The sequence below is a fragment of the Lissotriton vulgaris genome, chromosome 10, assembly GCF_964263255.1.
Source record: "Lissotriton vulgaris chromosome 10, aLisVul1.2, whole genome shotgun sequence".
Taxonomy (NCBI): Eukaryota; Metazoa; Chordata; class Amphibia; order Caudata; family Salamandridae; genus Lissotriton; species Lissotriton vulgaris.
In genome coordinates, this window is record NC_141698.1 from 784,721,772 (window position 1) to 784,748,195 (window position 26,424).

Consider the following 26,424-nt stretch of genomic DNA (forward strand, 5'->3'; position numbering starts at 1 on the left):
AATATCTCCAGCCTAAAACATTTTAAAACAAATCTATCTTGTGAATTTAAAACATTAAAAAGATATGGTTGCATCGAGCAAGTGGTTAAAATCATTTGGTTATGATAGACTGAAGGTTTAATTAATTCCACTGATAGTCTCAGATCTTCGAGGTGTTTTAGGCACTCTGATTTTAGTGCTTTCCTTGTAATATTATTCAAGGAGACCGGTTATTCAAAAAATTCCAGATGACTGATGTCTACCATGAAATTCTTAAGGTACTTCAGCCATGGAACGGGTAATGAGTGGTCAGAATCGCAGCAATCCTTTACTAAAGAACGATTAAATTCCAGGTGGTCTGAAGTCCAGATCTTGTGCCAAAGGAGGACTGGTTGAATTCTTATCAGATCCAAGAGATAAAGTAGTACATAGTTCAGAATGGCACACAAAATTTGAACAGCTGGCGGTAAGCGCCAGAAGGAATTTGAAAAATGCATTTTCAATCACCTGTAGTGGTTCCAAATGTACTAAACCCCAAAACTCAGATCCATACATAACAATGGTTCAACATTTTGCATTATACAATTATCATAGGCCCATATAACGCTTAGTTTTTTTAGTTACTTGCATGCCCACATGCAGGATGGATTTCTCTTTAATAACTGTGGGCACAGTTAAGGCACATGAACCAGGTGCATGCTTAATTGTCTTAATATTGGCTACTGCACCTTAGGCTGCAGCCTGCAGGCTACCACTGTGTAGAGAGAAGAATACTGAAATGGGTGCAGCTCGAATAACTTTTTTCTTTAATTCGTTCACCTTAAACTCGCCGAGTGTGTGACTTAGATGAGAATAATGTGGATGTGGCAGCACTAGCAGTGAAATAGGACTTTCTCCATTGTTCTCATTGCACATGTACCACTATTTCCCCCATGTTTTCTGCAGACTTGGTTATAATTTTAACATAGTCAAGCAGCTCAATTTGTAATGCCCTGTGCCACTTTAAACATTCCCCATTTCTTCTTCCAAAGGGATGGGATCAGGTAATGCTTTATGGAAAACAACTATGCCTGCCAGAGAGCCCAAGACACCAATATCCTTTATAGCACAAATCAGCATACATACCCAACATGCCTACAAACAAGTATCACAACAGGTGAAGCTTTACAGGAAGAGGATTCTCAGCTTACCTGTTGATGTAACTCAGAGCCACGTAGGTTGGTTGTTGCAGTTCCTGTTTCTCTAACACCCGTGGATCTGTATCTGCAATAAAGACACTTGTTTTAGCTCTCTCTTCCATGTAAAGGCGAACATATCAAACCTTGCCACCTGAGGTGATGAGTCCCAAAACACAACTTAGGAGCACTACTTGTTATGGGAACATTTGGTTGTATACCACAATATAGAGGTTTTAATATTGTTCTGCCAAAATTCTGTATCCGGAATATCAAAAACACTATATCATAAAGGTAAGTATATTTGGATAAGTATTGATTTTCTATTTATAAATCCATGTCTATATACCTTAAAGATATATATGTTCAAGGTATATATACTTACCTATATATACTTACTATAATAATATAGGGCCATATGTATCAACAACCTGATTTGCGATTCTCAAATAGCAATTTTTTAGAAATCGCTATTTGAGAATCGCAAATAGGGAGGTATGTACAAAATCGCAATTTTTTTGCGATTTCTTAGTATTCCTTAATTGCGATTAGCAAATTGCGAATCGCAATTAAGGAATACTTTCCCATTCATTTCTATGGGCCTCCTGGCCCATAGAAATGAATGGGAAGTTATTCTCAATTTGCCATTCGCAATTTGAGAATCGCAAATTGAGAATAATTTCAAGGGTGCAGGGGTGTCCAAAGGACGCCCTGTTGCATCCCTGAAATTAGCATGGGTGCACATGTGGCACACATACATGCCCTAAGGGCAAGTATGTGCTTCACATTGCACTTTAAAAAATGCAAAAAAAAGTGCATTTTTCAGGGAATTCGCTAATTACCACCAACTTGAAGTTGGTGGTAATTTGCGATTCCTTAAGGCCAATTTAAGGAATCGGAAAATTTGCGATTCCTTAAATGCAATTGCAAAATAAGGAATAGCAAATTTTGCAATTCCTTATTTTGTACGCAGATTTCTTTCGTATATACCATTTAGCACTAATGCGTTCGCAAACGCCGAAATTCGCAGCGAACACATTAGTGCTTGATACATATGGCCCATAGTGGCAATCGACATTCTGGATATGATATTTTGACACAACGATATTAAAAACGAGATAATGTGGTAAACATTGCACATATATAGTTAGTGTGCACAACATTTGCAAGGGAATCCCTGATATGCGGGTAACGTTACAAGGGGCCCAGCCTAATGAATTAATGCAACAGACAGGTCTTACAATATTCTGTAGGCCTCAAGTTTAAGTTGCGGGAGCCCAGGTACCAAACACAAGATATTATAACCAAGATGTCTAAATAAATATGGATCAGAATCAAAGAGAGAACAAAAAGTTGTCCCAGTATCTAGAGATAGAGAAATTCCCTGAAGTAATAAAGAGAAACTACATTAGAAGAGCAAAGCCAAATTACAAGGAACTTTCGAAACTGAAGACTAATAGATTAAACTCTATTTGAAGTTTTCACGTTGGCTTTGTACTCAAGAGAGCAATTTGCAAATTTCTCCTTAGCTTTCTAGCCTCTAGACAGTGTTTGGCCTATCTTTGTATTTAAAAGTGAAAGATTGCTAGAAACACCACAACCAAGATATGACCTTTTGCTCCACAACGAATGTTTTAACAGGAACATGTCCCAGAATGATTCCCCTTTTACTGCTCCTCACATGTTTGAAAAGCAAGGATGGCATAGTTACAAAGCATTTGAGCTTATGAAAATTGATGGTGTGCATGTTCATGTGTTAGAGTTCAAGGACCTTTAGAATATGTGCATTGCACTTGCGGGTGTGCGCCACAAGGTGCAAAAATTCCATATCAATACTTCTGCCCTTGCAGGATGGTGTTGAGGTGCCCCAAATGAACAGCGAAGACAGCTGTGTGATGAAAATGAATGGGGCCCTCCTGCAGAATGTGGTGAGGGGCCCTGCAACTCCCATATATAACATAAACGTATACGCCTTAGGGTCAATGGGTCCCCACACAATGTACTCCAGTGGCCTATATTGTTTAAGAACAGCAATCTATGCACACGTTTTTCACTTTTCACTTGTTCACTACCTGATTGGCTAGGGCAGTTGCACGTGATTCTCAGATTCAGACAGTGTTTAGTATTAACCACTATGTGAATGGGAATGGCCACTATGCTCTTCTCTGGTCAAATATTTCCAGGTGCATCTCAGTCCCACGGTCCTGTTCTCCAAAGAATGCGCAGCCGCCGGTCTTGTACCGGATGGCGCATATTCTTTGGTAGAGCTGTTAACCAGAACATGAGCAGAAGAGGTGCCTCTCCTTCAGTGTAATTCTAGGTTTCCAAATTCCAAAAGTTCACTAGTGAAGTCCCTATGACGATCGATGCTGTACAACTGTGGGCATCATAACTCAAGCCAATGACTTTTGAATGTGCGACCATTTGTAAGAGGGAGCATGCAGTATTTAAGAATCAGCCTTGAGTAATTCTGCCCTTGGTACTTAGTCATGGCCTACCTGTGCATGGCTAGGAAAGACTGAGCAACAGGAACTGATATGACAAAAGACAGCACATGCCCATTTTTTAACTGCTCCCTCTCAAGAATTTTGTCTGCTGTTTTGTTATATTAACAGGCACACTCAACATGATCACAACTTAATTTACTGTCATTCTGATCGCTATTGCTATACACAGCCTGTTCATTGGTGACGAGGGGTTTTAACACAGTTGGTTATTTTTTGACGCCTTCAGATTGCGTTGATGGAAACTGCAGTTAATGCAGTACAATTAAATTAAAACAAACAACCCTACAAACATTCACAAGACATGCCTCCCTTTGGCTAAGCTATGTTGACAATAACCTAGGATATCACTGTGCCACCGAAAGGCCGTCCTTGAAATTTGACGAAAAGCCGAGTGCTTGCCGCGGCTGTTGCTTTCTTTCCACAGTAGGACACAACTCCCCCCATACAGAAAGGTGTCTGTCCATGAGCTGTTCCTGATTGTCAACTGGCGGCAAATCATCAATCACGTCATGCTGACCGGCATCCACGCGTTTCCGGAGTTACTAACGTGCGTGTCACGTGAATCAAAGAACTGGATTTTACACATACGGCAATCGGACGCTCTTGAGTCACAAGTTCAGGCTTCCGGCTATCGGAGTCATAACGACGTCATGGATTGTTCTGGAGCCAGGGCAGGAATCTAGGGTGACTTAAGAGGCGCGGAAGAGCGTCACCGCCTCTATGACTGGAAACGGTTAAATACAAGACGCTAGCTAATAAAGCAAAGGGGCTGGCGCTGCAGCAATATACAGCAGTAAGTAGCAATACGTGGCAATCATGTAAGAAAGCTGCTTAAAAAAAAAATATATATATATATATATGTATAGAGAGAGACAGAGAGAAAACGTTACTGAAAGTTCTGACTAATGAGGAATTTCAAAGAAACCAAGGGCCAGATGTAGGTAGCCTAATACCGGTCGGTAACGGCCGAAATTACCGAATTTCGGCCGTTACCGACCGGTATTAGGCTTTTCAGATGTAGGAGGCCAAATTGAAGGATTCTGTAATTTACTGAATCGGTAATTTAAGGAATCGGTATATTACCGAATTCTTAAAATACCGATTAAGTAAATTACCGAATCCTTAATGTAGGGAGCATTCAAATGAGTGCTTTTCCCATTTCAGGATTTGTTATTTACCACCAACTACAAGTTGGTGGTAAATATCGAAAACCCTAAAAAAAAATGTTTTGCAATTTATAACAGTGCCATGTGGCAGACATACAGGGTGTCAAAGTGCCACCCTGCCACCCTTGTATGTGTTCCCCCTTTTACCATATCGGTATTTACCGATACAATAATTTCCATTCATTCCTATGGGCCTCCAGGCCCATAGGAATGAATGGGAATTACTGAATCGGTAAATACTGATTCGGTATATCCCGAATCATACCGATTCGGTAATACTTACCGAATTTTTTCCTACATAGCATTTACTGATTCTAAAATACCGAATCAGTAAAATTCGGTATTTAAGAATCGGTAAATTTGGATTACCTACATCTGGCCCCAAATCTCTGGATTTAAGAGTGACTCGGTCACAAACAGAATACCTTTGATGAGGAAATAAATAGCCTGGTAGCCAGTCTCACTTAATTTTAACATTAAAGACATATTCGTTTTAAAGGTAAGCTCGAGCGGATTTAACAAAAATCTGGCGATCCAGAGCCATTTTGGGTAAGACGTAAAAAAGTTTTTTCTAAATCTGTTAAAGTTTTACCTCGTGCTGATGTTTAAGATTGTGTGGTGGAGCAAGAGCTTGGGGAGGCTCAAACACTCAGGCTCATGCTGGTTAATCTGCAGGGTGGAAAACGCATGATGCTTGGTGCCAACCTGCACAATATGTAGGCCATGGGCACATTATTGGTCTGGCAAAGAGTGGACAGTGGTGTGAACCAGCCCAGTAGTACCCTGCTGCACAGATGCACAGATATTTATACGCACACATATATACAATATATATTGTTTTCCGCTGAAAAAACACAATGGTTAAATTAACTTAATAGTGAGGTGTAATTTTCATTGACAACGTAATGTTTTAAACTCAAAGCCCACAGAAATTCAACAGTTACAGTAGTTATCTGAAATAACTATAACGCATGCCCTTAGTTAACTGTAACTTGCTAGCTTCCTGCCAAACCTGGTGTAAATCCATCCCGCTGTTTGGGCTGTGTCTAAAGTTCATATGGAAAAATGAAAGGCAAAAATGCGTTTTGGGACCCCCCCTTTTCTGGGCCCACACTTGACTGATCACCTTGAAACCTTCCACGCACAAACTAGACAAAAAGTAGCACTTGTTTTTGAAAGTTTCGTGAGGATTTGTTAAACAGCGCCAAAGTTATAAGCAACACAAAAAGCCATTTTCTATGGAAACACAGTCCTACCTATAACTACTCAAATATATGGTCCTAAGAAAGAGTAGGTGCTCTTCTCTAAACTATCCACAAAGTGGTCTAAACAATAGATTAGACAATTTGCACAGAACTCCAACTAATAATGATGGGCTCTGTCGGTTGCCAGTGTTGAACTGGAAAACAAAGTGCACAAATGCTATTTTATCTATTGTAAATGAGTATTGTCTCCCTCCCCCGCCAGCAGCCCAAAAAATGAAAAATAAAACGATAATAAATGCTGGTTTATTATCGTTTAATTTTGGCTGTCGGAGCCAAGGCTTGGGGGCGGGGAGATAGATGACAGCCTGGTGGAGGAGTTTTTTGCCCTGTAATCAGTGCACATGACTGTTTGGCCGGCAGTCTCAGGACTGCCACACCGTTGTGTGAACAGAAGCTCTCTCCAACACCAGCTGCATTGCCGGGTTGGAGAGAGCAGGCAAAGCCTCCCAGTCTACCTGGGAGCGCAAATCCATAGCGCTCAGGTCAATCCTAACGCTGCTTTCATGCAGCATCAAGATTAGCCGCAGGGGATTCTGGGAGCCTGCGAGCTCAGTGCCCAGAGCCAGACTGGAACGCCTGAGCTAGATCAGAGCGTGGATGCAGGTAAGTTATTTTTTATATATATTTTTTATTTTGTTGTCTGGCCCTGGTCCCTCTCCTACCCCCACCCTGCCACTTTGGCCTGATACTGGCCGCTACTGCTTGTAAGCATTGAAGTGGGAGAGCGAAAATGTATGCTGCATGGCATCTGTTTCATGATCCACATCACTATTATTGCTCCTTTGGTAATTGGCTTCTGTGAACTAGTGCAATTAGTGTGTGCCATTTAAAAATCAATTACTTCAAACGCATCCACCATTTTATAAAGATGGGATTTAGAAACTAGAGCATCATAAACAATTTAAATGAAGATGTAGGCTTGTGGTGTATATTGTGGTGTATTGTGATGCAGTGTTCCCTCTGGTTTCAATTTGTAAAAAGATATATTGAGGGAATGCAAACTGTGCAGAGAGATGTATTCCTGGCACAGGGAACACATGGGAGCTCCAAATCAAACCTGTATAGGGATGTGAGTGGGCACTGAAGGCAGGCCATTAAACTCAAACATGCTCTAGAGTAGACAGCAGAAGGGAGGTCTATTGTGTTCACCAACCATATACGGAGACGTTGAATTTGACTTCCTCATCCTCCAAAGCAGTTAACCAATCAATCATTGTGATTTATTCAGAAATATATATATATATATATAAATAAAATCTATTTTGCAGCTCCAGCCGCACTGCAAACATTACTCTGATTATTTCTAGGACCACTTTTTTCGAGCAGTAACGCACAAATTGACAATCATACGTGTCATGAAGCGACCTCAGTGGACTTTGCCATAAGGAGACTCAAGCTGGCTTTCTGTCATAGGCTCTTTGTGTTACCATAAAAGCCAAGTGTTCCCTGATTTCATTCTTGGCTGATGACCTCTGGAGGCCTCCATCCTAAGGACAGACATGGTGGCAGTCTTTTTAATGACTATTCAGAACTGTGCCCTGCTACACGATATATAGGGTTTTGATCAGTGCTGAGTTGTTATTGCGACAGTGCAATGTAGGGGCAATGGAAGGTGATCAATGGCTATTCATTTCCAGAAGACTGGCCTTGATGCGGTCATGAGCGCTCCCATTCACATTCAGAGAAGACCCACCAAGTTAGATGCAATCTCCTGCTCACCGGCCCCTTTACCATGCAGATGGCTCTAACTGACCCTCATCCACCTCTGCTGTCCTTACTCAGGGCCATGTACTATTGATCAGTCAGTCTGCACCATAGGTGTGTCTTCCAGTGCCTCTCCCTCATGAGACTCCAGAGTATCACCTATCTCCTGGCCCAGGTCCCATACACATGCCGGCCATACACCATCGCCCATTACTATTCGAAACTGGGAGGACGGAAGAAGTGGCTCACACAGCACTGTGCCTCATGGCCGTCTCTGCGCTACACCTCCTCCGCTGGATTACAAGGCTCAACTACACACTTCAGGGACATAGTATATTTCCAGAGACATCAATAAAAACAGAATATGCACCCAATGCAGAGAGCTAGGAAACAGACAGGGATTTTAATAAAAAATAAAGGAAAAACCCATCACATTTTGAACACTGACTTTTTGCTTTCACCTCTCACAGCTCAACAACTGAGCAATGTGCTACTGGTCTTTCTTCTCCATGGTAAAGAGTGAGATCCATGAAGCGCTGCAATATATGTGGATGGATACCTTATAGCATGCGGTACATCATCTCCTTTGGATGCAGTGAAGAGTTCCAAAGATAATGATGAATGTGCTTATCATTAATGACTGCATTTCTAAGCACAGGACCAGCAGCAGAAACTGCCTCGCTTGCCATTTGCCAGCCTGGCAAGAATGCAAAGTTTTTGTGAACCTTGTTAAAAGTGTTATAAATCAGGCGCAGTCGCCTGTGATTAGTAGGACGGGCAGTAAATCTTGTGTCAACACCGCATTTCTTCAGCAGTTAACATTTTGGGTAATAAAAAATATTTTCATCGAATCAAATTATGGATCTCCAGGCGCTGGCACAAATTCTCATTATTAGCGGGCAATAATGAAGGGAGCGGTGTGGCTGTGGCGCTTGGAAATGAACACACACCTGACACTAACCTTTAGAGCTGTCATGTTTTCATCAGGTAGGCAATTAAAGTGAAAAATACAAGTGTGCACAACTTCCATGGCTGCACAATCTATGGAATAATGGCGCACAAACATAGATATCAGTGGTGGGGACTGCACCTTATCCGCTATCACAGTTGTGGGTATGGAAAGTTTTCCAAAGTTTCCAATTTTCGACACTTTGAGAATTTTTAGAAGTTTCCCAGTTTAAGTTTGCTTTCACAAAAGTTTGTCAGCACATTACTAGGTAATGAGTTAATCTGTAGACACCACCATCACTCTACTCCGGACAACCTGTGGTCCTGATCATTCCCAACGTGGTGACGTGTATGACATGAAGGGGCAAGAAAATCTAATAGAGAATTTGTCAAAATAAGCCAACCCTGATTTAATGTTCATGGACTAACCACGGATACACAGGACATGTCTAATTTATTCTGATGCATGGAAGACCAGAGTCTTACCATGGTATTGAATGCTTATTGGAAGGGGATGGTTTCCAGCTTTGTCCTACGGCGTTCCCGCTTTTTTTCCTTAGTCTGGTGGTATTATTGGTAACATCGCCTGCTTATTTAAACACAACACCTGCAGTATCCAAGGGTCTTCACTAGCATCATCTCATTTTAAAACATCACATTCACACCCTACTGGGGCTAATCATAGAAACCCAACTGCAATTACAGGTGTATGTGGATGATCCACCTATCTACATCTGGCTATGTTACAACCCAGGGCACAGGAACAAAATAATGTGTTGGGTACGAAACAGACTCTAAAGGGTCAAATACAATAGTCCATGCCCGAACTGCCTCAGAAGAGACATTGTGGTTTCTGTGGGTTCATCTGAGATCTTGTTTCCTTTCCAGCGCCTTCACGAACCTGTTGTAATCTCGTCCCAGCAAGTAAAGCAAAACACTTTGTATCCTGGTGTGACCCAGACGTCTCCCATTCACATCAGATCGAAGCACTTCAGAAGAGCAACAGCTGTCAACCGATGTTGCAGGGGAAAGTCCTTCCACTCTTTTTGGTGAACCACCAGATCAGACTCGCATGGCAGCTGGTACTATCTCAATTGGACAAGTGCGCAGTAATTTATGCAGGGACTCCAGAAAAATCAAGTTGTTAGACAATGCATGAGCTTAAAGAGAAACCACACCACCACTGCCCGAAAAGATCTTCACTGTCCCTGGGAAGGGCAAAGAATCAAACTCAAAGTAAAGTGTATCATCTCCCAAGCCTTTGAGGAAGAGGACTCAATCTCCCTCGGAAGCCATACGCTCAATACATCTGCAGCCTATCAGAAAATCAGAAATGTATGTTGATGTCAGTTTACCAATCCAACTTCACCTGCAAGAAAGAGGAAGGAAAAGCATCACCAAAGACTTCAACTCATGACCGTGGGAGCAATTGCCATACTTGAGGATCCTTCGCAATTTGCAGTTGTCGAGTGAGTCCTGAAGCCATTAATACATAAGGAGGTATTTGGCATTCACTCGGCTATCGTCTGCACCAATCACCAAACAAGAAGCAACGAGAGCACACATAACCTCAATCAGCTAAGAAAGAATGGGGCAATCCCTTGAGGCACTGAGATGTTGATTTAGAAAGAACCAGTAGTCAACCAACAATTGTATCATATGTGCAGACGTTCAAGCGCTCTGGAATGGCCGGCAGATGATATACCATTAAAATTAAATCGGTATGGTGAGATAAGCGGGTGGGAAGCCTATGTCCTTTCGAAAGATGAACAGTGGATATTGAAGGAGACGGCTTAGTGGGATAATGCATCTGTACACAACCTGATCTTCACAGGGTTGGATTTTGATTGGACCCCCCAGGCTTTTACCTATTTCTGTGCCACGATACTGCTTCTGTGGTGTTCAAACACTTTATAAACAGAGAATGCTGCAATATATACTGATATTAAAGTAAATAAAAATAGAATAGCACCAGACATCCCCTTCATTACTGGTTGAGTGAAATCGAAGGCTGAAAGCTGTTTTCTATAGATTTGATTAATTTCCCTACTTTGGTGCACAGGGTTTCCTCCGGTAGGGCTGTGGTTATTATAACAGTCACACTGTGGTGAAAATATGGCATTAAGCAGCCACGTATTCGCGTGTCAGACCGCTGGAAGGCAGAGGCGCTATACTAGGAAAATATGAGTTAGAGAAGAAAATCCATAATTCGATGTACACTGTTGCAACACCCAGTGGTAGACTACAAACAATTTACACTCAATAAACGGTGCTCGCTGAAAAACAGCTTCCTGGCTGAAATACTGGGGGGCTGGGTTCATAGGAGTCTGAGAAAGCAGGGAAAGGCCGTCCACAGGCAGCCTCGATGAATTACTCGAACTCCCAATTCACGCCTTTGCACAGTAGGTATTTAAAAGGCGACGTGGAAACTTCCAAGGGCAAAACATTAAACAAACACTCAGCAGTCCAGAAGAATTCACAGACACACGGTGCTTAGTTTGAGCCAGTGGCTGCAGGTGAGGCCACCAGCACACACTTAACCGTACTTATTTTTCCTCACCAAACTTTGATCCAGAACAACAGAGACAAAAAAACATAACATGAGGAAAGAATTAGGTAAAGAAAAAAGGAAACTAGTGACAGAAGGAGAATGCAGGGATTACAGTTTTACAAATTAAGCACTGCACCCAACGCTCTCACTTACATATGGGTAAAGAATGTTTTTAAAGAGTGTTTCATACCCCTTTTTGTACCAACTCTGAGTGCTATAAACACCCAATTTAAGAGGTATGAATAAACCTTTCACCTATCACAGCATATCTTAGGCGAGGCTTTAACTCGCTGAGCCATCGTGCCAGCCAAATGAACATACAAGTGACTTCAGTGCTGATGGAATATTTCTAAAATCCATGACAGTGTAACGTTTTCTATATTAATATTGATTCTAATCAGAAATCATAGCTCTAACAAATATTACCACTAGGTGGGCCACTGGGGGCTCCATGATGGGCTTTGCTCTTGCTACCAGTGCACTATGAAAGATTTTGAAGTCCCTAAGAGCCATTAAAGGTGCGGACATTAACTAAAGAAAAGTAGATGATGTAGCTGCAGTGTGTCGGCTCTAGAAGGCATTCCAAAATGGTGTCTGTCAATAAAGCTGGACTACTACTTGCATACATCCCATGCAAATGCAGAAGCATATCCTTTTACCTCACGCCCAAAGGCAGGAAGGACCTAACCCTTCACATAAGAGCGGCCTTCTCAGTTCTCGCATTTCACAGGAAACTGAAGACCTGGCTCCGGTCCTAGTCTCGTTCCAGGCTCGGCCCACACCCAGTGGCGGCTCCACCGTTATGGCAGAGGAGCATCACCCCACTGCTGGGAACCAAGAGGCAGATGCAAACATGAAAAATAAAATTATAATAAAACAATTTTATTATCATTTTATATTTTTCATCACTGAGAACTGAGTCTTGGGGGCGGGGCAATCCAACATGAAGGAGGAGTGGTGGGCACTGTAAGTGCTCATGTTGGTTTTGCCGGCTGTCAGACAAACTCATGTGTGCACTTAGATTTCTCCAACCCGAGCTGTACGGGTGAAGAACAGCAGGCACATGATCCCAGTCCCTGTGAGTGCAAAACCAGCACGCTCAGACCAATGACGGTGTTTCTCTCTGGGTATTACCAGCATGACAGCAGCATCTGGATTGGAGTAGGGGAGTCTGGGAGCCTGTTGTTCACCAGCAGCAGAGGAGCGAGCAGAAGAGCACCTAAGGCGGCAGATACGTTTTCTCTTATTTTTTTATTGTTTTTCTTACCCGCGATGCCCCACCACTTTCCGTTAACAGCAGCTACCACTGCCCACTCCTCCTGCTTTTCAGTGCCAGGAATCCCTCCCAGGTGAGTTGTGCGCTCTACAAAGATCCATAATATACTATAACTTAGTGCCTGATTCCAACAGGATGTTGTGCTCTTAAGCTGAAATTGACTGCTATGAAAAAACACTTACTGAATGTAAATTCCATATACTTATTTACATAATTAAGGCTTATGGAATGTTACATTTCAAACTGTGGACATTTTGTCAAACAGTTATCATTTTAAAATTTGAACGTTAGGTCTACAGAAAACTCATCACTCATAAAAACAGGTGGTTATTCAGCTACAGCAGGGCTTACATATCCAAATGCTCTGTTACCAAGCAGAGGGATGCCGCAGTAAAACTTAATTTAAATGACAACTATTGTCGGAGCTATACTGAAACCACCAGCCTTCCCTTTATGAAAGCACAGGAGGTTGGCACTTTGGCATTATATTGCACACTTACTTACTATGTATGCTTCTGTCTATTTTTTAAATTATTTTCGATAAAAGAATTTACCAAACCCAAAGCAAAGCCTCGCAGTTGGGTCCTTCCCTTCCACTGGGAAAATAATTATTGATTTACAGGTGCAGCTCCTCCGTTTGAGCAGAGGAGCGTCGCCCCACAGGCCAGAGCTGAAAAATAAATGGTAATAAAGTTTCTTTATTACCATTTGATTTTTGAGCGTCTGACCCGTCCTGAACTGAGTGACAAGACCTGGCGGGGCCAGTGCTGCCGAGTGGCAGCAGCAGGGAGCTGTGACAGTGTGCTTTAAAATGTGCATGTCTCTTTGGCCGGCCGTATTGGGACAGACCGCCAGACATGAGCATTTTAAAGTTCTCTAGCCCACCCCCTGCTGTTAGAGAAAGCACAGACCTCCAGTGCTCTTAGGAGCGCTGGGAGAGGCCACACACTCCAATCCTGATGCGTCTCTCATGCTGAGAGACGCGCCAGGACTGATGAGTGACATTTTCTGGCCCCACGCTGGAAGGGAGACGACGGGTGGAGGAGTACGCCGTGTCAATCCTCAAGGTAAGTTTTTTTTGTGGGTATTTTCGGCCCTACCACCCACCATACGTGGCAGCCGCCACAGTTAATTTAAACAATTAGCTCAGCTAGTGCTTCATTTAAAAAAACATAAGTGCAGGGACATAAAGATTTTCCCAGAACTACTGTTGGTTCTGCCGAAAGGCGAGGTTGCCTAATACCGAGCCTGCCTAGTCTTGATTCCACCTCATGCCTCTTTCTTCCACCGCCTACACTCCCTGCATCTTTACCTCAATCTTACAGGTTATTTTTTATCCCTGCTTTTTAGGTCTCGCCTGCGAATGCAGCGCATGCGCCGCAACGCCTCGGCGAGAGCTATTGTTGTTGTTTCTGTGTCTGGCTTCTGTGGAAGCGGAGTTTATGTCCGCCCTGTCGGCATTAGGCCCCGTCCACCCCGACTGGAGATTTTGCTCGCGCACGCTTGTGCACGGCGTCTCTTCCAGACATGCGTGTTTATATATGCATCGCGCTTTCACTTAAGGCGAAAGCGCGATGCATATATAAACAAACAGCAGACACGCACGATAACAGCAGCATCTATTGTAGCAAGTTCACTCATGGGCGCTTTGACTTCACTAAGTCACGGCGTCCATTGTTTGAAATACTTTGCAGATTTGCTGAGCTTTACTTTTAGTTTGGGGCTTCTACAGTTTTTGGGGCGCTTTCGTTTTGCCAACAACAGCCATTGTAGCTGGAAGCAGAGTCTGGCGAGCAGGGCAGAAACCTTCCCATGCACTTGGTGAGCACAGGAGTGTGCAAGGAAACAGGACACCAAGGGGGAGGGTGTGAGTACTGCGGGCTGGCTACAGTGGCAGTGAGCCAGGCCCAGCCCAGCATTCGGCCCTCTCCTGGCGTGGCACTGCCACCAGCAAAGCATGGTGTGTGTGTGTTTTACATCAGTACAGCACCGCCTCGCTTGCAAAGCGCTTAGCAGATTATCAGTTGTGTGTGCTGAGACGGAGCACTTTCTGTCATTCATATCGGTATAGCGCCTAGCAGATCATCCAGTGTGTGCGGAGACAGAGTACCTTCTGTTCTACACACCGTTATAGCGAGGTCTCATCTGAATAACGCATGGCAGATTGTCCCGTGAGTTAAGGAGACGGAGCGCCTTGCGTTATTCATATCAGTATAGTGCCTACCACCTATCAGAGTGCCTCTAGGAAGGCCTTTCCTCCCTCCCCCCAGTAGCTGCTCAGTGGCCCTGCTCAAGAGGTTTGGCGTCACACACGGATGTGTTTTCACTCATCTACGACACATCGAGATACAAACTCGACGGCAGCCGGATCAACTACAAACCCCTTCCCTCTGGTGATTAACATAAGAATACCACTCACATCCGGTGACAGCCAGAGACTAAAACACGGCCACTGTCTGTGCTGAACCTCAGACAAGCGACGCCTCCTCTTTTCATCAAGTCGATGCCTTAATTTACAAATACAGGCGAAACATTATAACGTTCTGAATTTACGATTTTCTTGCATGCATTTGAAAATGCCTTAAACGCTTCGCTACGGTGGGGGAGGGGGGGGCCGAGCGGCGCTCACATGCTCGTGACAGAACCGCTCCGTCACGAGCCTCGGTTGAGCTGTGCTCATGACTGAGCAGTTCCGTCATGGCCCCGCCCGCTCAATAGAACGCGCAGGCGCGAAATCAGCGCCGCACCGAGCGGGCCATGACGGAACCGCTCCGTCATGAGCACAGCTCAACCGAGGCTCGTGACGGAGCGGTTCCGTCACGAGCATGGAAGCGGTTAAGATAATTTTTTTCCTTTTTAAATGGTGAAATACACTTAAATTAATCCGTAAAATAACACCCATAAAGGTAAAAAATACATGTACACTTTCACGATGCATATATCAATTTGAATTACCTGCATGTGTAATAAAATATTTTTAAAGGAGGCCACCGATTTTTACCATTTCAGAGCTATGTTAATGTTAAGTGGTTTAGTAGAAATTCAGTTATAAACCTCAGAAGAATGAAACTCTGAGCAGTCCTTCCCAGTGTGTGACCTTCAGCTCACACCAGATGTCAGCAAAAAGCGTTTAATTGACTGAGACATCTTGCCGGCAACAACAAGCATTTGCAATGCAATAGGTCTCGCATTTGAGAGAGTTGGGGCTATTAGCATTGTAAATGACAATGCCTTTTATTCATTTTGTTTTAAAACCTGCAAGCGGTGGATAAACACGCACTTTGTAAGCATAGTCCTTGCTTACGAGAAGCAAGGCTGTCAGTAAAAGGGACTGCCAGCTTTGCTTCTCATAAGCAAGAACTATAAGTACAAAGTGCTTGTTTACACACAGCTTGCAGGTTTTCAAACACATAAATAAAAGACCATGTCATTTACAATGCCAATAGCTCAAACTCTTGCAAATGCGAGACCTATTGCATTGCACATGCTTGTTCCCTTTGCCACCATTTTCATATCTTTCTCTTCCTAGTTGTTGATCCTTTTTGGTGCCTTTCCCTCTTTTGCTGTGTTTCAAGGTCTGACGATGAAAAACAAATCTGAGTGCCCAACAATGCGTGCTGGTGCCCACTGCTGGCAGTCACTGGCACAGATTAAATTCGAATTTCAGCATTACATTTTGAATTGTCATTGATCCTAGGCCTGTTTCTGGATTTTATTTAATTATCATCAGTCTTAAACGTAACTGAATGAGATTAATAATAATGATTTTATATTTCAAATAGTACATCCACGAGGTGCAATACAAAATCACATTTAGAGCACTATATTTATTCAAAAATTACTTTGAATGTCTCTACTTTGCTCCTTACGCGAGTAGATATAATAGGCTCCCAAGTATGATAAGTTGAGCCATGGCACTACCACACAGAAGTGGTCCATATTTTTTAGTAAGTTGATTTCAGTGTTCTATACCCATTATGATTAATGTAGGAAAAAGCAATATTCGAATATCATGCAAATTACATTTGCTTTAGATTTAAAGCACTGACAGACATTTTCTTTGGGTGAACACTTAGAAATAATCGCACAGTAGGTTCCTATATCTATCTATCTATATTTTTGAGCGAATTTGCAGCAAATATTAAAGGACGCAAATAATTTTTTTCCCGAAAGTGTATCATTTATAGGCCGCATCAAAATGGCAGTGTAAGGCACATTATCTACCCCTAATCGACTATGCTACACACTGATCAGGCAGAAATATTCCGAAAGTGAAACTGTCAACCATATGGCTTCCTGATTGAGTTGCAGAAAAACAGCCTTTCATATTGGCAAAAGCACGCACGCTGCTACAGACTGGCGGGCCCTCACTGGCAGACTATGCGCCAACTGACTGTCGGGATTGTGTGTGCCACTCAAGTAATGTGGCACTTTTGATCTGGGTTTCACTAGGGAGGGTGGGGGGGTGTGGGTTGGGTAGGGAGGGGGGACACTGCCTACAGGGATATGGGTATTTCCAGGGCTTTAAGTAAGCCGGGTCTCACCGGTACTGAGCACCGACAGTTTTTTAAAGGAGTCCTCGGAACGGGTCTATTTCGGGCTCTGTTTTGAGCCCGTATTTTTTCCGGACTGCAGTGACAGCAGGAGCATCGATGGGTGCATGCTCACTTCTCACTAGTGGAGAAATTACGGCATGACGTCATGCCAGGTGAGCGTTGTAGGGGAAGGAAAATCCTTTAAAGAGAGTCATTTTCTCTCTGGATTTCCCTTCTCTTTTTCAAACTTAGGAGCAGCAACATTGTCGTGGTGTCACCAGGGCTTTAAGTGAAAGGTTTTTCAATATTATATACAAGCCAAAATTGCTGCTTATTTATCTTATGCAACTAACAACCATTGACAAAGCCATTAGTCCCGGCTTGTTGTAGGTATGATATTTCTTGTTGTATCATATTTCTGGATGAAATGACAGAAACAGCAAAATACATGTCGGGCGGCACACTAAAGTAAGCACATGTTTTTAGCGTAGGTGTTTTTAAGCCATGCCCTTAATTACATTGGTCAAGCCCCTTTGAGAGACCCCCCCCACACACACACACAGTTTTTCATCCCACGTAAAGCCCTAGGTATTTCCATCAAGGTGGGTTATGTTTGTTTTAGTTATTTATGGAGTGCGATAGATCAGATGTACAAAAAAAAGTAGGGTTTAACAACAACGAAAGGGGAAAAACTGTAAAATGTAGACAGGGTAGCTGCAGTGTAGACAGAATCTCAATTTAAAGGAACAGTCTAGCTACGAAAATGGTACCTACTAGAGAGCGGACTTCCAATTTACTTTATAAAGTCCTGGTGAAGTTTAAAATACGTTTTACAGAGCTTAGAGCGGGTGTTACCATTACACTCTCTAAAAAAAGCATGGTGCAAAGGCTCTTGGCTACGGGGTAACCTCGTCTCCAAGTCCATCAGTGATGGGGAGGGACATAAATTCAGGGAGAGTAATAACTATATGAGGCCATCATTTTGACTACACCAAAACACTTCACTGGCGCTTTTAAACCTTCCCTGGACAAGCATTTTTTTCTTTTTTCTTTTTTTAATAATGAGACTGAAGCTTCCCTTTAAATGAGAGACAACAAAAGGCTGTGTGAATTATCCAGGCATTATGCCAAGGAAAGCATGCGTGGAAGTTATGAATGCGTCAGTTCAGCATGTTATAAGGGAACCTCAAACGATTAAATGATAATTATGTGAAGAAAAAAAAAGGGAAAAGGGTAACAAGAATGAGTCACTCCTGTAGACAGACCAAGTGTTAAATGCTTCCTTTCGGTTTTTAGATCAGTATAGTTGGGTTCAGACTTGGAAATAGATCCTCTCAGGAGAAAAACTACAAGAGAGAACTAGAAGATAATAAAACGTAAGGAAAAGAAACAAAGAACATTTAGTAGAAGCAAAACCATTGGGGTAACCGCACAAAAAAGAAGTCCAACTACTAACGAGAAACTGCAAATATCTTTAAAGAAACATATAAAACAAGCGGTTGGATACTTTAGGATATATTGTGAATGCTTGACAGTTTCTTAGTTGTTTTTTTGGCACCGAAGCCCAGACTATTGAATTAATGGGCGTCCATTCTCTGTCGAGAATGGAAACATGCTGACACCTAGTGACCGATTTTCAGTATGACACACACCCCAACGACAAAGAAAACAAGCATTGGCAAACCAATGTCTGTTACTGACTGCAGCCTTTTGGCTTTGTGAATGCTTGTTAAGTGTTCTCATGGTTTCCCCAAAACTTTATAGTTGAGGCAGCTGTCAGACAGTCGTTAATTAAAAAAAAAATGGCTCAAATATTTTTGGGTCGCAAAAAAGTGCACATTGTCACAGAACTCCATTGTACTGCAGGGATCTTCTTTGTGTGTTAATATACTACTTGTAAAAGGGCAGGATGTGGTCACTCACAGTGATGTTAGCCTGTGACAGACGTGGGCTGACCCACTGCCCTATGCTGTATAATGTAGCGTGCTTAAGAAAATTGTGAATGACACGGTTACAGACCAATAAATCAAAAGCCTTGTCTAAAAGCCTCTATAAGTATACTGTTCATATAATTTTAGTAAAATGAAAAAGATCAACCTTAAAAAAAAAAATCAAACACAAATGTCTCTCCATATAATGGGATCTTCTACTCGAGTGGCTCAAGCCATGCCTCTAGTGAAATATTATTTTTCTGTCACTATATTTAGATCTCTGAGTAATTGAAATGTCCACTGTCTCAGTTTAAATAGAGGCGAGGGGTTTTCTACAAGGAAGGTCAACCTACTGACAGTCGAAGGCTGTCTTTGGTTGGTTGCACTTGCAAAAGTAACACTTAGGGCCGTATTATGATGGTGATCCACCTGCCATAACTCCACGCCCGACCCCCATTTACCCCCGCCATATTACCATGGTGAGGGTTACCACAGTGGACTGAAAGTCCGTCCGCCACTTTTCCACCGGTCGGCAATTCACATGATAGCCGGCTGGGCGGAAAAGGCCCACAATATGGTGGCGGTCCATATTATGATGCCTGCGGTGGGTATGCCTTTCGATGGCGGAGACTTCGCCATGGAAAGGCATACAGTAAATCACTTTGGGGGCCTTTTGGTTGCCCGGGTGGGGGGGTGGCTACACTTGGAGGGTACCTTTGGTACCCCCTTTTTGCCACGCACAAGGTGGCAGGCATCGCACGGTGCCTGTCACGTTGGGCATGGCAATGCACAACATGCTACTTTAACATTGCGTCCACCGCAATGATAAAGATGCTGGATGCGACCGCCAGGGTGACGGTCGCATCCTAATTGGCCCCCGGGATCGCCGCACCTCTGGCAGTTGGTCCTGTTCTCCGCTACTGCGTGCAGGAGGACAAAGTCCGCCCGCCATCATAATGGGGCCCATGGTTGCTAGTGGAATGTGCCACAAAGCAAAAGACCACAAACATGATCCTCACTGGTTATGTTGGTTTCAATGTAGTCGGTGTAGCCAACCTTTGCGTAACCAAAAGAAATGGAAACTGGGCAGGTGATGGTGCAAGAGCACTGCCTGGTCCGAAATATTTCAGTATTAGGTCATTTGATGGGGCTAATAACGAGTCAATGAAAGACCTTTACCACACTGAAAGATTTTTGTTGATACAGCCTCATCACACTGTAGTAAAATGTTAAAGACAATTTGGGTCATCAGTTACAGCTATGTGCCTAATATGGTATTATATTAAGGGGAAATTTGAGTTTCATGAAGGTTCATGAATGTACTCCTTTAAGAAGGCTTTCACACCTGCCTGGGGAATTTATCAGCTGGGGAGACGTGAATACTACATGGAACATATGGAATGTGAATCTGTGTGCGCCAACTGCAAAGCTCTGAAGAGAAATTTGTGTAATACAGATAGGTGTTTTTTTTATTCTCGGATAGAGGTTGGAGGCGATTTGAACATGGGAACTTGATGTTATTCGATTGACCCTGAAAAGAAATTGATGACAGGTCATCAGATTGTAAAATTACTTAATGTTATCTACACTTAAAGAACAAAATAAACATATCATTTTGGCGTGGTAAAAATGAGATATTATTAAAATTAATCTCTAGGAGTGGCATGAATTATTCTGTATAGGGATATCATTTACGAAAGTACAATTTCTCTGCATGTATCATCTTCAATACATCTCAAAATGAGTAGCCAAGACCTATCCTGAAATCGATGAGAAATGTGTAAACAAAGGTGAAGGCTGAGAGGATGCCATATGGTGAAAAGTCTATGGCAGTGGCTATTTCAAAAATGTAGTACATTGGTTCTGTGGAGAATACAAACTAGAACATAAATTGAGTTGTTGGTTTGGTCTAGCAATCTTGAATAATTCACAATGATGGGAAAAATAATTGTGTTGCAATCTTCGGTAATGATGCCCTCCAATTATGAAATATTGTAAAAGTGGTACAGCTTAGTCATTCATAGAGTAAAACAAACAAATGTCTTTGTGTTACAAGAGTTTTATGATTTTCCTATTCAACTTGCCGTCCTTCGAACATACAAATCTTCAACTACATGATCACCAAAGAATGCAAAACGAGCACTCCACTGAAACACCGGCGTGACAACAACTCGCCTGCCTTGAACTACAGTCTGCACAATGTCTGATCCGCAAATGCTCATATCTTTGGCATCACCAACCTTATCGAAGAGGACAATACGGGCATTCTGTGCATCACTGAATTGTGGCTAAATAACCACTGACAAGAGATTCTCCATTCAGTTGCCCCAGAAGGCCACACTGCGAAGACAGGAACTTAAACTTTGGGGGTGGCATTGTGATGATCTACAAGCATTCTCTGGTCTGCAAAGTCATGCCTTCCATCTGATCCCCCACATTTGGATCTAAGAAAATCTCCCTTACGCCAACACATCAAAATACAACGTTATTTACACTTCATCCAATATCCTCCTAAATTAAAGACAATTTCTGGCTGTGCAGCCCACAACAACATTCTGTTGACCGGAAATATATGCTTAGTCGACTTTTGACAATGTGATGCAATAATTCAATCAAAAAGACTAGATTTGAGTACAGGTCGATGCAACACAGTCAATTAATAGGCAACAAGCGCAATCGTTGACAATTTCGATCCAATCAGCAGTTCATTCACAGGTCTTCATCAGGACAAAGGGGAGCAACCTAATAGCAAAAAATTAAAGAAACTGAGTTTTATCTTCCAAGTGATAAATGAATATGGTCTGTGGGGGTGGTACAAGCAATATAGGTCTTTCATTATTGAACGACACTGTCAAGAATGACCTTGGAATACTGTTCTTTTTAAGCAACGGTAGCACACTTTGGCACCATTGCTACCTATCACTTTCACTGTTCTGTTTTTGGAGGACCCATCGCATTGCTTTCTAATATAGTAATATTGCTGCAGTAATGAAAAATCTGTTTAGATTTATTCAGTTGTATGAATTTTTTCCTATTGAAGCACAGGCATATTACGCTTCTCCCAAGGGAATATTTTGTTACCATATGTATAAAAACCCAGGTTCCCAAAGTTACAAGGTTGCCCGTAATTATTTTGTTGCCTAACAACATGCAGCACATCATCACCTATGGTGACTCATGTTGGTGGATCTTTCAGCAGCATTCAACACCATAGATCATGGCAGGTTGCTATAATTGCTCGAGCACAGAATCTGCTTTTGCAATCAGGTCCTAAAATGGTTCTTATCTTTCTCAACCACACACACTTGGTCAAAAAAGGAAATAATTGGTTCTCAATGTCCAAAATTAACAGCAATTTACTTCAAGGTTCTTTACAACTATTATGTACCTTTACAACTACTCTGTACCTTGAGCCCCTAACAGACGTGCGAAAAGAGTTCAATATATATATATATATATATATATATATATATATATATATATATATACGCACACACACACAACCCCCATGCAAATTACATTCAGTTTAAAATAAAGGCATTATATCTGAAGTGTATTAGGACCTTGAAGACTTGACTCCTAAAAATGCAACACAGGATGTCGAACAATTTCCTCCTCCTAAACACCCAAAATACAGAATTCGTACTAATCACTACAGGAATAATAACAAACTGTATACCATTCAAAATTAACTCTCTCTCAACAACTCTCCTCCAGTCGTCTCACTGACTTTTAAATACCTAGGCTAGACTACTGACAAACTTTAATCCCCCAAATCAACAAATCGACCCAGTTGTCAAATTGATTCCTTCACACTGGAGACAACAATGCATCTGCTGACCTCTAACCAATTAAGTATAGTCTCCCACAGCATTATCTCCTGCCTGAACAATGAAAATGCAATCTTTGCCTGCGCTCCATTACCTTCTCTCGTCTAGAATTGTCTGGAATTTCCTGCTTCTCTACCCTGGTCCCAGGCTGTCTCCAGGTAAAATAGGCTAGTGTGAAGTTCTTTGTATGAGAGCAGGGAACAGACTTCTGAAGTGCAAGTGGGGTTGTGCACCACATCTTGTCTGAGATGGCCCATCCAGGCACACTTAGCCCTTGTATTGTGGGCTGTTTGGGAGTGTGGTTGTCTTGGAGGAATGCACAAAGAACAACTGCCACCTACACCCACTCATGTGACCCAGGAACAGGCTGCAGTCATCAAATGCTTAGGACAAGAAAATGCCAACTTTTAAAAAGTAGCATTCTAAGATTTTGAATTAAAAATGGACGTTACATTAAAGGGGATTAAAAATTACAATTCCTCAGACAGCAAACATTACTTTCCTACCTGCTGCCAATCAAAAAGTTATCACATATTAAATGTAATAAGGTAACCCAATGTTATCCTATGGGAGAGGTAGGCCTTACATTAGTGAAAAAGGAATTTAGGAGTTTTTCACTACCAGGACATGTAAAACATGAAAGTACATGTTCAACTTTTAATTGCAATGCATCCTGCCCTCAGGCTGCCTAGGACCTATTTAGGGGTGACCTATATGTATTAAAAAGGGAGTTTTACCCTGGCAAAGGGATTATTTTGCCAAGTCGCTTTGGCAGTTTTAAAACTGCCAACTGGCTTCAAAGACAGACCTGAAACATGTTTTACGGGATGCTTAAGTGGCTGGCACAATAAGTGCTACAAGTCCACTAGTAACATTTAACTTACCAGCCTTGGGTATATGGCATGCATCTTTACCAGGGACTTTTATGCAAATTTACTGTGCTAATCAGGTGTAAGTCAATGTTACTGTGTTTTTGGGCAAGAGCACAAGCACTTTAGCACTGGTTAGCAGTGGTAAAGTGAACAGTGTCCTAAGGCCAACAAAATGGATTCAGAAGAATAGGAGAGATGAAAGCAAAATGCTTGGGGGAAGACCACCCTCAGGCTGACAGGTCTAAAACACATGTGTTGGACTAGTGTATTAAGGCAAAGGGCATCCTAACATTGTTTATACTTCAGTACAATGCGCTTCCAAATGCAAGCATTCTGGAACTTCTTGTTTACTATTAGGTCTCCGTTTGTTCCAAGTCCCAGACCTCAATGGAAGCTCTGCTAGTGAGTGCGTCCGCAAATCATGACAGCAGGCGATAAACGACAAGGACCATCTATATTTTACAACTTAAAAGAACAACACATTTAAATTAACTTCAGAGGGGGTCGCCCATAGAACTAGGCCGGGGAGAGGAAGGCCCCACCGCGCCACAAACAGAGTCAGGCTGGCATTAAAATCCCAGTGATTTAAGAGCAGAAATCGAACACTAGTTTAGTTCTAAAAAATATATATTATCTTTTTTTCGTACCAGGGTTGGTGCGTTTGAGCCTAAAAGTGACAGGTTCATTCAGAGTGCACCATTTGTTTGATGTTAAGAGAGAGAAGGAGAAACCATTAACCTCCCGCATACCTCCCATAGTCGTTCCCTAATGGAAGTCTAACATGTTTAATCCAGGTTGAAGTTTCTGCTTCTTTTCATTTTTTATATACCCAATGTGAACATAATTTTAAAAGACCACACGTTGTAAATGACCCGATTTTTTTCTTCCTTTATAATTGCCCCACTTTTACTGCATATAAACCTGTGACGTGCTAAACAGCGAGTAGTTGTAAACAGGTCATATTAAAAATTAGTTGTACTCTTAATATTCGCCTGAGAGTTGCACCACGGATAAACGTGCTCTCAAAAGGATAATTGCTGAGTGGCAACTAGGGTTCTAAAAATCGAATGCCTTGTAAAAGTTTACCTGAGGGTGAAAATTGTGTTTTCCGGTGCAAGACTTTTCCGCATGGGTATAGGCTACTATGCAGGGATTTTCCCAGTCAATCTACTTTTTGATTACCATAGTATCTGTGTTGCTCTTCGGTGACAATGTTAGCACACATCAATGCCGTCATAGATGGCCTTAGTCAACCACCATAACCAGTAAAAAGTTTGAAAATTCTCGACAAAGAAACAGTAAAATGGATTTTGATGAAAATCACGCACAATCCACATTGCAATAGGCTGAACATGAAAAAGCCGTTTTTTTTTTAACCAGGTTTCCGAGCAGCTCAAAAAAGTGTGGCATCAGAACATCCCTGAGCGCTACCTGGATTTAAAAAAATTGATTTTTTGAGGTGAAAAGGTATGGCCTACAAAGGTTGTCCTTGGGCTCATAGTCAAGCACTCACTATAAATAAGTGGTGGGATAAGCAAAACATAACCGCATAGACAGCAGCCAAGCATCAAATCCTCGTAAAGTGGCAGGTCCTAGATGCAAAATAAACCAGACCATAAACATAGTTGATTTTAAAGTATTCACAAAGATTAAAAAACACAAGACCAGTAGACAACAAAAGGGTAAGAGACATTACTGTTCCTAAAAGGAATTAATAGGTGGTGAAGTTTCTAATGTCAGCGGTTAACAAGTAACAGAGATTTGAACCATCGCTACAAGAGGCAACAGTTTGCTTTGGTTAAATGTTGGTAGCTTACGTTCTTTCTCACAATGCCATTTGATAAAACACAGATTTCAGTGTGTTGTCAAGATAATCCTGCACTTATGTTAAAAATATTTATAAAGCGTGCGTACACATGCAGTTTCATGGCGCTGAGGTCCAGGGAGTTCTGCTGCTAAGGGTTTTCCAATTATAAAATTAGGAATGTATGTTTTTGGACTAGAAAATCCTTAAAAGTAGCCATTGATCTGTCAGATATTCAGTCAATGCTGCTGAGCAAAGTGAAGGGGGAAATATATTGCTGCCACAACCTTTTTTGCAAGTTGGATATAAAAAATGTTTTTTATGCAAAAGCGTGAACAAAGCTAAAGCCATTTTAAATTAGATAAGCGCGTGTACCAGATGATTATTTCAAGCTGGTACAACTGTCATGTACCTTGAACGGTGGCCATTTTCTTAAACAAGCCTCATTTTGAGAACAGAAGAGAATGTTCTCATTGCCATTCTTGGGGAAAGGGCGATTTCCTAACCAGCTTGAGTGTGCATCGTGAAGTTGGGTTCAGGAAAAAAGTCTTACGATGTTCTAAGTTTCAAAAGGACGTTCTGGTTACACAAATATAAAAACCATATGGACTTTTTAAAGCAACTGGCATTGGTTTTATTGGTAGAGGACATAGTGCTTAAAGTGTAATCTGAGAAGAATAAAGCAATGGAGCAGCTTGGAACTCTCCCAGACAACCGAGCCATCTTCCCTAGTCTATCAGTAAAGTCATCTAATGCAAAGTACTGGAGGGAACACACAATCTTCCGCCATCTGAATACACCGTTCCATTACATTCTGAATGTTCGCTAGCGTCTTTTAGTCAGACATTTGCTAATTTTTTAGCAACACAGAAACTCATAAA

General features: G+C 42.1%; 1 protein-coding gene across 1 annotated transcript in view; it reads right to left on the reverse strand.

Moving 5' to 3' along the window:
• JAZF1 (JAZF zinc finger 1) overlaps window positions 1–26,424 on the reverse strand; it is a 641,974-nt gene that overhangs the window by 372,613 nt on the left and 242,937 nt on the right. Inside the window, exon 2 of the mRNA XM_086941708.1 lies at window positions 1,170–1,242. Within this exon, the coding sequence (XP_086797834.1) occupies window positions 1,170–1,242 (73 nt within the window). The remainder of the gene's footprint in view (window positions 1–1,169; window positions 1,243–26,424) is intronic.